The 15,552-nt window shown below is 50.2% G+C and overlaps 1 protein-coding gene across 1 annotated transcript; it reads right to left on the bottom strand.

The window, feature by feature from the left end:
- Positions 1–326: 326 nt before the first annotated feature.
- On the bottom strand, positions 327–14,907 carry TGFB3 (transforming growth factor beta 3). The gene is made up of 7 exons (XM_066322019.1): positions 14,193–14,907; positions 8,712–8,875; positions 7,280–7,409; positions 5,687–5,794; positions 4,722–4,893; positions 4,115–4,268; positions 327–1,772 (listed from the first exon to the last, which is right to left on the bottom strand). Exons 1-7 carry the CDS (start codon positions 14,905–14,907, stop codon positions 1,614–1,616), a joined length of 1,602 nt encoding a protein of 533 aa, XP_066178116.1. The 3' UTR covers positions 327–1,613.
- Between the last annotated feature and the right edge of the window lie 645 nt (positions 14,908–15,552).

Here is a 15,552-nt window from a genome sequence, read left to right as displayed (position 1 = left end):
AGAACATGACCTTTAAGTAGCTGTATTTTGACAAGTCAGACACAGCCTCTGAGTCTCATGTGGCATTCAGTACCAGAGGTTTTTACCTCTGGGAGTATCTGTGGCTGCAAAAACACATTCAATGGATCACATTGATTTCTTGCCCAGGCAGCATCTGTAATCTTTTTTATGAGCATCAGATCAGTACGTGAGAGGAAGGATGTGTTATTTACCTGGATGTACAGGTCTGTTCTGGCAGACCATATATACCTTCAAATGGACATAGGACATTTGTCAGCTGTGGCAACTGCAATGCCTTGGATATTTAAACAGTATTGCTGAAAGTGTTTTATCTTTGAGGGGAGCTTTATATGAATCTATCAAAAGCAGATGCCGGCGGTGATGTACATGTCTGAAGGACTAGGTTGGCACAGGGCACATTTACACCACATACAGTTTCAGGGTAATAAGAAATTTCCATTTGGGGATTTTCTTGCTGACCTAAATCCTATCTGTTCTTTTGAAGAAACGTTTTGGAAAGGGTAAAAATTTTAGACTGAGTATGCCACAGCAGTAGCAATTTAAAACCAGCAAATCATCTAACCCTCCAGCAAAAAACTTGCTTGTGAAAAAATTTGCATCTCCCCCCACCCCCCAAATATTTATTTTTTTACAAAGTTTTTGAGATTACTATTTTTTAAGTCTTGGCAGGTGAGACCAAGTTCAGGTCATCATGCAGAACCGGTGCAGAACACCCCAAAGCACCTCACAAACCACAACAGACAAGAGGCCCTTGGGGTGTATCAGATCACAAATGAATAGGCCCAGTATCCAGGTACCCACAGATGCTCCTGCCCTGACCCCGAAACCATCTCTTAGAAACTCCAGGAAGGCAAAAGAGCTGAATGGAGACATCAGTCTCTGAAAATGGTCTCAGCACCCTCTTTCCTTGTATTTGCCCACCCTTGGTGGGCTGACTGGGAGCCTTGCAGTTTGCATTTGGAACCCAATAGCCAGGATCCTGTCAACTGAACTTAGAGGTTTTGGCAGACACGGCTTCAGTTGCAGGACTCCTGGAGCACAGCTCTGAGGAACAAAAGTCTTAAGTGTATCTCTGAGCACTTCTTCTCTTAGCAGCTTCCCTGCTTGGTGCATTTTCCTTCTCTAAGGAAACCTCCAAAAATTCCTCCTGCAGGGAAAACCTTTAACACTTTAGGCTAATGGGGAGAGCTGAGGTCTTAAGATAGCTAAAGCAAGAATAGAAAACATCTCCCCTTTTCCATTCTCCCTTTCACCTGCTTTTTCATTCTCTTGCTTTCCCATCTTAACCACCCAGCATTCAAATACACAGCAGTTCTTCCACATTATCCTTTTCTTCCACATCAACTGTCCAGCCATTTTGGAGAGTGTGGCCTTTGTGTCATCAAAGTACTTCCTAGAAGGAACATTACACTGCCAAGACGACCAAGGAGTGTTCCAGAAGAAATCCCCAAGGGCTGCCAGACTCTCAAGGTTTGGCACTTGGCCCTCAGCATGCGTAGTCTCTGACCCCCAGTTCTCTTTGTGTTAGCCCGGGAGCAGGAGAGTGGGTGCTGACAGTTTTTTCCTTGGCTTTGGGTGGGCCAGGGGGCCCTTCAGCTGCACTTGCAGGATTTCACCACCATGTTGGAGAGCTGCTCCACTTTGGGGGTCCTCCCGACATAGTACAAGATAGTGAGTGGCTCCAGGTCCTGGGGAACACAGCAGGGCGAAGCAGATGCCTCAGGGTTCAGCGTGTTATATAAACCCAGCACCTGCAGGAACAAAGTAAATGTTGTGACAAGGCCAGGAATACACTTAAGTTGGTTGAGGACAGGAAGGGGCTGCCAAGTCAACAAGCCTCTAGGTGTTTGTACTGTGCTCATCAGAGGGTATTTCCCTGAGATGAGTAATACTCCTCTGTCACTTCCTGATCATGGCCTGCTTCTAAAGTGTCTCACCTGTCCTGGCCTGACTCTTAAGAGTTTTTTGTTTTGTTTTGTTTTGTTTCTAACTGTAATACCCTTGCTCTCTGTGACTGATGCTTAAGGGTTGAAGGAGTACAAGTAGTTGTCTCCTTTCATCTCTAATTTGGTACAGCAGTGTGTCACAATTTTTGCTTTTAACAAGGTTGGGTGTAACCAGCCTGGGGCCATGCTGTCTTGGATTCTATTAAAGAAACCAGAAAAAAGAATATCCATGCTGCTTATTTCAACCAACATCTCCAGATAGCACTGGGTGGATGCCAGTCCTCTCAAGTATCCACAATTCCCTTCCAGCTTTGAACTGTCTGATGCCTTCTCCCTCCACTCCAAGTCATTACACTGTAATACTGGAGCCAGGACAGTGTCCTGTGGGACCTCACTGGATTCTTCCTCCCAGCTGGCCCCAGCCCACAGATGACTATACACTGCAGCCATGTAACCACTACAGAACAGTTGCCACATTTCTTGCCAGAGGTGACCACTTCTCAGCAGTGAGCATGATCTCACCTGCACTAGTGTGGTCCCTTCAGTGCTTATCTGGTATAAATGACAGGGTCTGGCGCATTGTATTTTAACAATTTAACAGTCTTTGGGGATGAGAGGTGCTAAGGATACATCTTGTTCTGTCATCCAGACCCATGTAATCACTGTTGTTGTGGTACTCTCTGGGATCCTAAGCAAAGTACCCCTGGCTGTCCACAGGGTATCATGTGCTCTGGGGCCTCTACTCAACAGCAAGTTAAACAGACTGGTGAGAAGTTTTCATCATCTTTTTCCAAAGTGGTGCTGGCAAGCTCTCAGCAGCTATATTGTTCTAAAGTTTTCTTTGATCATTTCACTGACCTTAACGCTTGCTCATTTCCTTTCTTGCTTAAGATCATAGGAGTCATTTTAAAGTCTCCTGTCTCTCACACTGATTCAGTCCAGTTACCTTCTAGAGAGCTTCTCAGGACAACCAGATGGTAAAGCTACATGCCCATTACCCTTCCAAAGCTGTTCATTCCCTTGCTTTGTCTTGTGCTTACTGCCCAGCATCTGTTCACTTCTTCATTCCCATAGATCAGCTGTTCCCACTGATATTAGTCCTTGAGCTTCAGTGAACTTCACTGCTATGCAGACTGTCAAGCTGCCAAGAAAATTCAGTATTTTTTCTGAAATACCATCTTTACCTAGTTATTTTTCTTCAGCTGAATCTGCTTTTTCCATTGGTTTTTTAGTGAAATCTGAAGTTAATTTGCTAGTGAGCTGTTGCATTATCTAGATTGCTGCCTTTTGTCTTTTGTGGGCAGAAGAAGCACAGGATTTTCCTCTGTCCTTTCCTGCTTCAGCAGTGGACTGTCTGATCCTTAGTCTGTCTTTTCCTCTTGATACTTTTCCCATACCTGTGCTATTCTATTGCTTTTATTTTCTTCCACTCTAGCCAGGCTCAGACTGTATTCTTCCCAAAGACTGACCAGAGGTTATGCCTAAGTTACCTAAAGACATTTGCTTTCTGCCAAGTTTTCACTCAAAAATTTCACTGCCTAGTAGCTTCCTCCCTGCTGTAGGTCAGGTAGGATTTATGCATCTGGAAAGGATACCTGTGAGAAAGGAGATCTTACTGAATGGCTGTGTTCACTTCTGGAAATGGACATGGATTTCCCTGCACTTCTGAGCTATAGCTGCCCCTTTAGGAGCAGATGGCAGGCACATGCCATTGCACAACAGTTTTTCATGACAGCCTGGCACAGAGTGTTGAAAAATCCTTTGTCCACTGCAAATTGCAGGAGAAATTTGGGAAGAAGATAATTACCAGGACTGATGTTTGATGTGAACAATTCAGTTAATACCATGGCCACTGCCAAGTAAGTACCCTAAAACCATCAGTCCTGCTGTTTCACATCTCATCCAAGAGACAACAGCATCTTTCTCCTCAAGATTTGCCTGAGACCAGACTCAGTACTCACTCCAAAGCAAGCGCATTTTCTCTTCTGAACCACCAAACTTGTTTTCTGCACTTTCCTTGGAGTGTTTTTCACGAATATTGATCTGAACTACTTGTGCTGCTTTGAAGAGACTGGATATTGACCAGGCTTAGGGAGGAAGGGGCAATCCCAGCCCCAAGCCCTGGCAGGATAATATACTGGATGTACCGTGCTGTGGGTGGTGTCTGCGCTGCGAAGGTACGGGCAAGGGCCTGAACAGAAGTTAGCAAAGTAGCCCTTTGGCTCGTGGACCCATTTCCAGCCAAGGTCCTGTCGGAAGTCAATGTACAGCGGACGCACGCAGCAGTTCTCCTCCAGGTTCCTGAAACACGGCAATGAAACACAGTGAATCTAAAGGGGGACTCAACATGCAAGATGCAGCTTCCTGAGCAGAAGGACTTGTACCAGCAGTGCTGGTGGGACGTGGTGGCTGCGTGTGCCAAGTGCCAGGAGTGGCACAGCCCGGCAGCAGGGGCAGGTGGGCACTGCTCGTGCTGCTGGCAGGTGGCTTTCCCACCACCCCTGCTGCTCCAGCAACCAGCACGGGGCTGCTGCAGGCTCCTGCCCAGCCTGTGCTCCTGGAAGGTGCTGGCAGGCCTCTTTGAACCAGTGGCTCTGCCAGAAGCACACAGCACCTCTGCTGAACTGGCCAGTGGCCCTTCTGGCACTACAGTGACCTACAGCCCCCTTGGAGGGCTCTGCCTTTCCTGGTGGCATGGAGTCTCGCCAGGCCTGCCCACCTCAGGCGAAGGATCTGAGCAGGTTTCTCACTTACCGGAAACAGTAGTTGGTATCCAGGGCCCGTTTCTTTCTCTGGCTTCCCAACACAGGGCTCTCCAGTCGATGTGGGGGTAACATCATTAAGATGAGGTGGGGATTATGCAAGTCTTTCTGCTTCTTCAAGCGTCCCAAGTCCCCACGGCCATAGTCATCGTCACTGTCAATGCCTTCAAAAAAAGAGGATGCACAAAGAAGAAATCAGCATGGAAGTGGAGGATGCAACAAGACCTTTCAGTACATTTAACACTCTCACGTTTGTTCTTGAACCAGGTTCAGGCACGGTGTCTACTTATTTCTGCCCTCACAGAGACCCCTTTATTTCTGGTGAATTTCACTGTTGCAGGCCTGAAACAGAGGCTTATGGGCCACCTGTTTTACCATTTGTAAACTGCTGGTGGGGCCATTAATCCATCCCACTCACTCCTGGCTTGAGTCCCAGGATAGGCAGAAGATGAATGGTTTAAAGAAGATGTCAGATAATTGGCACTCTGCAGAACAGCCTCAGAAATGGAGCCTGTGGGGGCCAGTGGCTGCTGCCCAGGGCTGCAAGCCAGGAGGTTCCTAGTTCTTAGGCCAGCCAAGCCACTGACTCTCTGAGCCACCTCACACAGGATGCCTAACTTCCTTGTGTTTCAGTCACCCTAACTAGAAAGTAGAGCCTCTGTGGAAATCTGAGAAGGCATCAAGTTGAACTTCCCAGAGAGACGCTGAAATATAAAATTATTCCTTTCTGCAAACACTCATGCAAACCCACCTCGCCTGGCCTTGCTTCTTTTTGTAACCTGTGTATATAGTGGATATACCCCTATAATGAACACACAAACCCAGATGTGTATGTTTTAAGACAAATGTTACACAATGTAAAGTGCTTGAATACACAAAGCACGACCTCATTTTTTTCTTTATATACTTGAGGCTTTCCCTTCCCCAAGAGCCTCCCCTAACCCAGCTCTTTATCACCTTTGAACTTGATCTCCAGCACTTCATGCAAATTCTCCAAGATGTCCCCGTTGGGCTGAAAAGTATGGCAAGGACAGTGTATGCTAATTTCCAGGCCAAGGTTGGATTCTGCAAAGAAGATGACTCTGTGAGAAACAGTTGGGACAGCTCCTGGCATAAGGAAGTTTTAAAGAAGTTTTACATATGCTGTGCTAACTCCTGGACAATGGGTTGGTCTCAGAGTCAGGGATGTTATCAGAGTTGAGGAACAGACGCTGTCTTGGGAAGAACAGGAAGAAAAACCCACTAGCTTCACCTTTGCCAAAAGCCTTGCTCTTGCTCAAGGGAACTTTCTGGAGAGGTAAGAAGGGTGCTTCTTGTTACATTTTTTAGGCTCTTCAGTGTTCAAAAACATTTGTGAGCTTCAAGGAGCTTCCCTGGGAAAATAAGTATTTTGAAGAGCTGACTTTTAGTCTCTTAAATCAGTTTTGCCATCCTCAGTACCGATTAACTGGCTTCTGCTTAGTGTCTGAAGGAGAAATCTGAAAATAAGCAAGTTGGATATGGACAAGCAATTTTACTGGAAGCATTTTTCTCAGCAGCTGCAGCCTCCTGTTTTGGTGAACTGCTAGCAGCCTAAGTCACACAGACTTTCCAGAGGCAAATCTACTTTCATAATAACTTCCTGGACCAGTCATGCTGTGTGGGCCTGACTACAGGACTCTTATGAAAGCTCCTTTTTTATGTTGTGCCATGAATTGAAACATCTGGCTTCCTGGGGCATTGACAAGGTGCCTAGCACCCTTTTTCCTCAGCACTATGTATACTCTGTGATGTGTTGTCAGCTAGTGTGCCTGCCCAGAGCTTGCTGCAGTTTGAGCTCTGAACTTCAGCCATCAGGACACAACTCAGATTGCTCGAAATAGGAGGAGCCTGCAAGCTCACAGCTTACCCTTCCAGGGAGTAGCTGCTTGCCAGTACCTGCATTCCAGTCTTCAGTGGCACCTAGCTTCTATCTGTGAGGCCAGTCCAGCTGTGAGTCACGATGCCTTATGCTCCAGCTGTGAATGGGGTCAGTGTTCCTGCTGGGAACTGCCCTGTAACTATCTGTTGGGCTGTCCAGTGGTAGCAGAGGTACATTCTCTGCAGTGTTAAAGCCTCCATCTGTCTAGGTGTCTCAGCCTCTGGTATTTCCTCACCTTTATAGCTGACAAGCTGTACACAGCTAAATAAACCAGGATCCTTGCTGCTTTTTCCCACCCTACATTTGCTCTAATTCACGTGAAAATTTAAGCAAAGAACTTGTCATTTTCTGTGATCATTTAGACAAGCAGAGGGGGTCCCTTCTGGGCTTAGTTGTAAAGAATTTCTTCCAGGGAATGAATCCTCGTTCTGACTCAGCCCACAGAGCTACATGGTTAGGCCTCCAGGAAAGAGCCAGGAATCCAGCAATTATCACACACTGAGGAAGCTCCCTGGAGGAAGGCTTATTCTCTCACTGAAAGAACCTGTCCTCCCGGTGAACCAAGCTCCTGCAACAAGGGGAGCAGCAAGATACTTCTGTGAACACTGATCCCCATTTCTGTGGATGCCCTGTGCAGTTAAGACTCCTACCTCTGTGCAGAAGCCACTCGCGCACGGTGTCGGTGACATCGAAGGACAGCCACTCAGGGGAGCCCCGAGTCTGCACGTTCCTGCCACTGAGGTACCGCTGCTTTGCTATGTGCTCGTCTGGCCGAAGGATCTGTGTCAGAAGGAGTGGTAGAAACAATCAACCAGTGCTGTGCAGAAGGAAGGGACAGTCTTCGGTCTTTTTTTCTCCTACAGCTTGCTAAAAACTAATTTAGAAGGTTGGTCTTGGCAAGTGAGACACCAGGAATACCCTGGGTCAGGTGAGAGGATATGCTTCACAACCAGCAGGAACTCCAGAGATCATCTACACAATGCTTATTTCTGTGTCCTAAGCAGCCCACCTCTCTCAGTTCAGAATTGTTTTGGGGCACACATATAGAGGCAGAAGCACACGGCAATTCATCTAATGGATGGATTTGGTTTTGTATACACCTGTGGAATATGGATCTGGATTTCAGACTAGAACCAGTGATAAATACAGCATCTTGCCACAAGTCACCAGCCCAGGAAGCCAATTTACTGAGTTCTCACTGTGGCATTTTCAGGTGTTCCTACACTCTTCAACTTCTGTCAAAACACACCAGGGCTGTTTAAGTTTGGAGACCTCTGCCTCTGCTCTGACATTTCTTCCCACTTCCAGACAAACAACCACAGCACATTCAAGCTGTTCCTTCCTGCAGACCCCGGGGTGACTCCACAGACCACTGAACCTATGGAGAAGCTCTGAGATCACCTCCTGTGTCAGCTGTGTGGTGGAGAATTGCTCTGACCTTTGATGCTGGATTCCAGGAAGTCCTCAAGAACTACCACCCAAAGACAATTTTAGCTGCACTCTCATGGAAAAGTGGACAGACATGAGCCTGTGGGAGTGTGCTGCTAAGCTGGGATGCTAAGCTGTATCATTACGTGGTCCAGTTCAGCCTATTACCACTTCCAAGCCTGAACTAGACCTTATTCTGTCAGTCCCTAGGTTCAAAGGAAACTCCAGATAAGTATCTGGATTAACAGGTGGGCTGAATTGTGCTTCTGGGGAGCTGCTGCTGAAGGGATCATTGAAAGCAAGCACTGTTTTTCTAGTAAATAAGTGACAAGACGGAGAGCTCCATCAATTGGATTAGCACCAACTGTACTACAACAGTCAAAGGAATAAAACTGCCAAGGGTAGGTCCTACACATGATGTGACAGAAGGGTCAGAGCTGCTCCACTGATGAGGGGCTCCCCTTCCAAGTGGGAAAAGGGCAGCACCACATTGTAAAAGGAAAGGAAGGTGACTGTATCAGTGCATATGGTGGAAGAACCCTGGATTACAGCCTGCACTTTCTTCTATGGCTCTGCACATACCAGCTGAGACAACAATTAAGGAGTCAAGCTATTCTGGGCCCAGACACTGGGGAAAGTGATCAGAACACTCACCTGGAAGAGCTCAATGCGCTGCTCACTGCGTTTGGAGCTTGGGTTGGGCACACGCAGCACCCGAAACTCAGCTCGGAATAGGTTGGTGCTGTTCTTCTCTGCTGACGACACATTAAAGCGGAACACATTGGAGGTGATGCCTTTTGGACAAGTGCCCAACTCATCTAGGAGAAAGAGATACAGAAACACTGAGAACCACATCTCTGAGAGGCAGGATATCAAATAAATATTGTTTGAGAAAGAGCTTTCCAGTAGAGACTTGTCATTCAAACATCTTGCCACCTGTGAAGCACAGCTATCTAGCTCAAGATAACACAGGACTAATTAATTCAAATTTGGTCTACATTGCAACATTTTGCAAATATTCCCACTTACTGTCATCATAATTTCAATGCCACAAGACGAAGAATCCATAAAGATCAACCACAGTATGTTTATTATTATGTCTTCTAACTCTGTTCATCAAATCTTGCTAATACTCATGAGCTGCAACCAAAATGACAACCCAAGGCCAGGCAATGGGACAACCTCACTTGCAGTTAGTGTGGCCTATTCCCCACAGCTAGGATGTTGTGATTCTGCTCATGATGGAGACATGAAGCCATACACAAAGTGACCCCATTGCTGCTGAATCTTGACATTGCCTCCTAGAACGGAAGCCACCCAGTGTCAAAAACCACAAAGCATTAGGTGTCAAAGGCTCTTTAGGGCAGTGATTATCCAATGTGTACTGAAAGAACTAGGGTTTAAAATTGATTCTCACTCATGAACTGGAGGAGGAATTCATGAATAGTACTGGGACTGTGGAGATCACGCACATGGGCAGGAAATAATACAGCAATTTTCTGTTTCCATGTGTGCCTGCTGAACAGAAAAACCCATTTCATAGATGCCTCAAAAGAGAGGAGGTAAACCTTTAAAGTCCAAAACAAGGTCCTCAGGAGCAAGTAACACTCTCATCAGAGGGGTCATTTTGGTTTCATTGAAGTCTTTGTTGCTGTCATTTCTCTCCTATTGACCTTGTTAGCCTTCAAGGTTCTAGAATCATGAAAGCTTCCTGCAGACAAGACACAGCAGCTCTGCTCTGTGTCCACATGCCCATTTGTTTGCAGCCCTGCAGAGTCTCTCAGATGACCTCTCAGTGTTGTCCAGTGCACGAGGAGGCTCTTATATCTCCTGGTACCTAATTTGCTTCTAAACAAACAGAAAGAGAAACTATCACCTGTTCCCAGACATGGTTCCAGCCTATGACAAACTGGCTAGAGGCCCTAGCTGGAACAACCTTCAAGTTACATTCCTAAAGTCCTGCTGGCCCCTCTTTTGATCCCACGATCACTGTCTCTCCTGAGAAACAGCTTCTGAAAATGGGATAGTGTGAAACAGCACCTGAGTGCAGAGGCTCACCTCCCATGCCAAATCCTGATTTCAGCAACACTGATGTACACTCTTACCAATGGAGATTAAGGTCTTCCTCTTGTGTTACAAATTCAGCAAGCAGGACCCTGCCAGTTTTTAAGGATGTGTGTTTTAGGGTGCTGAAACTTTACCCAGTAAGCTAATGACCAGATGGTGACACTGGGCTTTAATTGGAGGAGTTTTTGTCATTAGTGCTACTGAACAGAACAGCATTCCCATAAGGGAAAGTCTCCAGCTGTTATTGAAGGAGAGACCAGACCCCACTGCAGGCATAAGCTGGCCTGCTCCACCCAAAAACCCTGCAACATAAAGGGCACCCCCAGCCACACACGAATGCCTGCTGGGGAGAACTCCACCCCTGTGACCACTGCAAGGTTTGATGCTGCAGAAAAGCCCAGCAAAACCCCAAGTTTTCATTAAGTGCCCAAAGACATCTTCGTAGCTGAAGTCTAACACTCATTACTGTTCTGTGTCCTAGACCTAGGCAGATACTGTGTTTCAATAGCCCCTGAAGCTGCTTTGCACGCCTAGCCCTATTAACAGTGCTCTTAACAGCCTGCCCTTTCATTTCAGACCTGACTGCCTGGCCCTAAGGGGTGTCCCAATTATCATCAGAAATGCCTTTTTGCATCAGACCACTGGTCAGTGTAGCTCAGTATGTTTCCAACAGCAGTGCTTTATCCGACAATCTATTTAGAGTCTACGAATATGGTCCTACAGCACAGAGCTGATGAGAGACAACTATTGTACTATCATCTCCTTAATGTTTTTGGCTAAATTAGACAGCCATGGTGCTAACATATTACCTCTATTGAATTTTACTTGCTGTGAAAGAAAGAAAGCCACATTGCTTTCTACCTACTTCACCGTCAAGGTGCTGGTCTTGAGAAACCTTCCCAGTGAAAACAGTTATAGCTTTTTCCCCTTTCCTAAAAGTTTCATGTTCCCTTTGTACCCTGGGAACAAGCCCTCTGTGATGCAGAAATGGAGCTGTGTTTTGTGTTTCACTCTAAGCCCTGTGAAGCTGGAGCCTGTTTCTCATAGCATGGGGTTCAGGAAAGAGGTCTCACTCCCTGGAAACTTGACAGCAAAGTACCTTTTTGCATGAGGGCACAGGCAAAGGGAGCAAGGGGATTTTTCAGGGAATTTGGTCCAGGCCCAGCTGAGGTGTGTTAATCACACTGGAATCCAGTCCTGTTCACCACAGAACAAAGCCTGGAGGCAATATTCCTGCAAGCTCTCCCAGTCCACAACTCTCAGTGGCAGTAAACAGGCCTGGAGACCAGGAATCTGTGCACCCATGCCAGGCTATGTCTGGTATGACATACCCTCACAACTGGACCCAGCTATTACTGTGGAGTTGACAGCCCAGAGCTGTTCACTGCACCAACGATGAGACCAGTAGCCTCTTTCTGTGTATAAAATGTGATACAGAGAGCGGGTTCTTTTCTCTTTTGGGAGCTTCCACCTTCCTACCACTGCTCTAAGTGAGGTGCAGGCTCACCACACGCTACTGGATCCAGCAGAAACTGTTGTTTCTGGCACACCCCAGGAAGGCTGATGGCTGTACAGTTCAAGTTTGATGAGAAGGAAGGGTAGGCTGCCTGTGAGCAGGTATTGCCTCACTCTGTATCATACCCCTGAATCACCAAGGTGTTTCATGCCAAAGCTGCATAACTTTGGAGAAAAAAAAGTTGATCCATCTGGAACTCTGCAGGTGGCAGGTTTGGAGGGAATAGATGTTTGGCCCTAGTGATCCATGACTTTAATTGCCTTGTCTCTCAAGCTGCCTTGGAAAATGGCAGCTGTTTTTCCTTCAGGAAGGTAAGTAAAAAGCTATTTGCAGGACTGTTGCAGATGCTTCCCGAGCTTGAACATAACCAAGTCAGTGGTTAAGATGATCTGATCCACCTGAGTTTTATGAGATCCCTGAAGTGAATGGCTGGTCAAAAGTGAGTTATTCTCTGAAAGAAAATCACTTTTAATTCAGGCAGTGTACCTGAGAGGCACAGGGGAAAAGACCATTCCATGAGTCACCAGGCAGTTCAAAGAAAGGATGGAGAACTTGGCTCTCCCCCCTGCTATTTTTGCTCCTCAGCTCTCCTCACGTTTGGGCCTTGCATCTTTGAAAAGGATGGGTTCTCTGAGCCAGTATGCCACTTGACTAACAGTCTGGAGCTAGAACAGTTTGTGTGAATGTGCACACATTTCAGACTTCTCTGTATCATCACTGCAGTTCCTTCAATGGAGTAGTCCTCCCCTTCCCCCCCCCAGGAGACTGGCTTTGGCTCAGAGCATGCTCTTAGATCACCACCTGGCACAGTGACAGAGTCATGGGAAAGTTGAACACCAGCCACTTCTGAAGATGCGGGGCCAAATTCAGCCATGGTGTAAGCAATGAAACTCCCCAGGTTTCAAGAAGAGTGTCTCTCACCACCACCACGATCTGTCTGGAGCTAGTCTCCCCCAGTGTGACCAAATTACAAAGTTCCCTCTTTCTGTGGGTAGTGGCATCTACTGCCCACTCCCAGAAATTTAATCTCAGCACTACTTGGTCTTTTGAACCCAGTGTCCTATGGGGACATGGGAGAGGATCACTCATTTCCACAGGAATTTTCCCAAAGCCACAATCTCTGCTCATCACTCCTTTTCATGCACCGTTTCTTCATTCCACTTTCCCCTCAATTTCAGCCAAATCCACACCCCTAACTTCATTTGCCACTGTCATGCTTTGTGTTTTCCCCATTCCCTTCCCCCCCAAAATGCTAGTGCGTAGTGTGGCTGTACTATTTTGCAGACACTTGGTTTTGCCATATATGTCTATAATTTCACAAATGACACTTCAGTAGGTCAAAACCGCCGAAATACAGGTAACCTTTGCCCCTTCTGTTCCTTGAATCTCGGTGTCTCCTGAGCTAAGAGCTAATCATATAACCATATGGAATGCAGTCTGGTAGAGATTAAGTAAAATTTGTTGCATTACCACATTGTAGCTTATTCCAGCTCATCATATGTCAAGATTAACATAAACCTGGCAGAGTAACTGCATTCTGAGACTGCCTGCACCAAGTCACAGCTCCTCCCAGAACTGCTGGTGTTCAAATCTTATCCCCAGGACGGCACATCACAGGAGAACACCCTGGATAGTGGTATGACTGCATCTTCCAATTCCAAGGAATCCTAAACAAACCAAAATGACTGCTTGTGCCTACATGTGCACAGCATCTGCAATCTGCTTTGGGTTCATGTCTGCTCAGTCTCTTTGTAGCTGCTCAGCTTCTGCACCTGAATCTGTTTAGTGTCTGCATCTGGGCCTGCTCATCATCTGCTCCACACCTGCTCCACATCTGTCACGTTTCCTCAGTGCTCGTGTTCCCTTGGGGGTCCGTTTGGCATCACTGTCTGCTTTACACCTGCTCAGCATCCCTGTTGTCTTCTGCTTGCTCTCTGAACGCTCACACCATCTGACTAACACCTTAACCAGTGTCCTCCAAGCAGCAGTCTCTTCAGCAAGTGCCTCTCCACCTTCTCTACCGCCGGCGCGAGTGCTGCACGGACCGGACAGTTGCCTGTATCTCTGCGGCAGGCGCTGGAGCTCCGGCAGGGAGGAGGCCGTCTACCTGCTCTCACCCAAACACCAGACCTGCGCCGTCTCGCAGCCCGGTGCGCAGCGTTCACCTCGCCCCCCGCAAGGCTTCCCCTCCCCGCCTTGTTCGGATGTCGAGGCTCTAGGCAGGGGCTTGGCTCTCCGCTGCCGGCCGGGGCCTGGGCCGACGCCGCTCCCGGACGCTGCTACCCACCGTCCCCGCCGCCGGCTAAGCCCCGCGCCGTCCTGCCGCCGGTCCGAGCGCCCCCCGCCCCGCGGCTCCCGCTCACCTCCGCAGCGGAGCGCGGCCGGGCGGGGACGCGCCCCCCGCCCGCCTCCGCCCCGCCGGGGAAGCGGCCCCTTCCCGGGGCCCGGCGCCCCTCGGCCCCGCCGGCCGCCCCTCCCCCGCGCCCGGGATCCCGGGCAGTCTGCCCCGCGGGCGCGGCACCCCGGCCGGCACCGGGGAGCCCCGCACTTACTGTGCTCGGGGGGGCCCTGGATCATGTCAAATTTATGAATCTCTTTGGCATAGTATTCGGACTCGGTGTTGTCCTGAGAGCAGCTCTCTTCCTTCTCCTCCTCCATCTCCTCCAGCAGCTCCCGAGTGCTGTTATAGAGAGCCAGGATCTGGTAGGGCACATGGGCCGGCCCCACGGTCTCCGGGGGGCTGGTGAGCCGCAGCTTGCTCAGGATCTGCCCTCGGATGGCCTCTACCCTCTTCTTCTTGATGTGGTCCAGGTCCAAGGTGGTGCAGGAGGACAGCGAGAGGCTCACGGTAGCGAAGCTCAGCAGGGAGAGCAGTACCAGAGCCCTTTGCACGTACATCTTCATGTGTGAGTGGGCGGCAGCGGGGGCCTCCGGGAGAGACCCTCGAGCGGCGGCGAAAGTGCGCGGGGGACCGGGCGGTGTGCTGGCGGCAGCCTCGCCAGAACCCGCAGGCTGAGGCTTGGCGAGGAGGTGCATGAACTCACTGCGCCGCGCGCGACTCAGGACTTCCAGGAAGAGCTGGCAGCGCTCCGCAAGGAGAAGCGGCAGGCGCCGTGCCTCGCCGGGCCGCGCTCCTTCCCCATGCGCCGCCCCGCGCCCCGCGGAGCAGGGGGCGCCCCGCCGCGCCGCGCCGCCGCACGTGTCAGCGGCCCGCGCCGCCCCGCCGCCGCGGGGGGAGCGCCGCGCCCGCCCCTCTCGCTGCACCATTCATGCCCCCGCCGGGCCCCGCGTCCTACATCGGTGCCCGGGAGCGTGGCACCGCGGCGCTTCTCGACCGGCCGGGAGCGGTGCCGCCGGGGCCGTCCGCTGCGCCCGCGGGTTCCGCCGGCCGCCGCGCCCCGCTCCGCGCACCGACACCGCTCCACGCCGGCCCGCCCGCGCGCACTGCCGCTCCCCCGGCCCCGACGCTGAAATTTTATACCTCCCTCCCATGACGTCCCCGGGACGGGGCTCGGGCGGGGGAGGGAGCTCCAAGCCCGGCCTTCGGCCGCGCCAGCCCGGCGCTAATGGCTCCGGCAGCCGCACGGCCCCCGGCGCTCCCCCCGCTCCGCGCCCCGCCGCCCCCGCGCTGGCTGAGGGCTCCGAGCCCCGCGCGCCCCGGGCCCCTCAGCGCGGGCCGGCCCCGCGCGCGCTCCGACGTGGCCGCCGCACATGTCCCGGCGGCGGCGCGCGGCCGCCCCCTGCTGGCGGCGCTCGGCCGGCGGCCCCTTCGCGGTGGTCCGGGCGGCGCGGGGAGGCCCCTCCCGCTCCCAGCTGCGAAATCGCGTTAAAAGCCGCTAAAAATACCCCGAATACTTTCCTGATGTGGTTTCTTTCCGAGGGAGGGGCCAAGCGGCGGGGTTCGGCCGCCGC

The sequence above is a fragment of the Sylvia atricapilla genome, chromosome 6, assembly GCF_009819655.1.
Source record: "Sylvia atricapilla isolate bSylAtr1 chromosome 6, bSylAtr1.pri, whole genome shotgun sequence".
Classification (NCBI taxonomy): Eukaryota; Metazoa; Chordata; class Aves; order Passeriformes; family Sylviidae; genus Sylvia; species Sylvia atricapilla.
This window is presented reverse-complemented; position numbering and strand designations above follow the sequence as displayed.

Coding starts and splice junctions, on each gene's coding strand:
- TGFB3 (XM_066322019.1), bottom strand. CDS start 14,907: ATGGTGCAGCGAGAGGGGCGGGCGCGGCGCTCCCCCCGCGGCGGCGGG. Junction 8,876..14,192: donor CCAGGGCCCCCCCGAGCACA/GTAAGTGCGGGG, acceptor TCTTTCTCCTAG/ATGAGTTGGGCACTTGTCCA. Junction 4,269..4,721: donor GATACCAACTACTGTTTCCG/GTAAGTGAGAAA, acceptor GCCGTGTTTCAG/GAACCTGGAGGAGAACTGCT.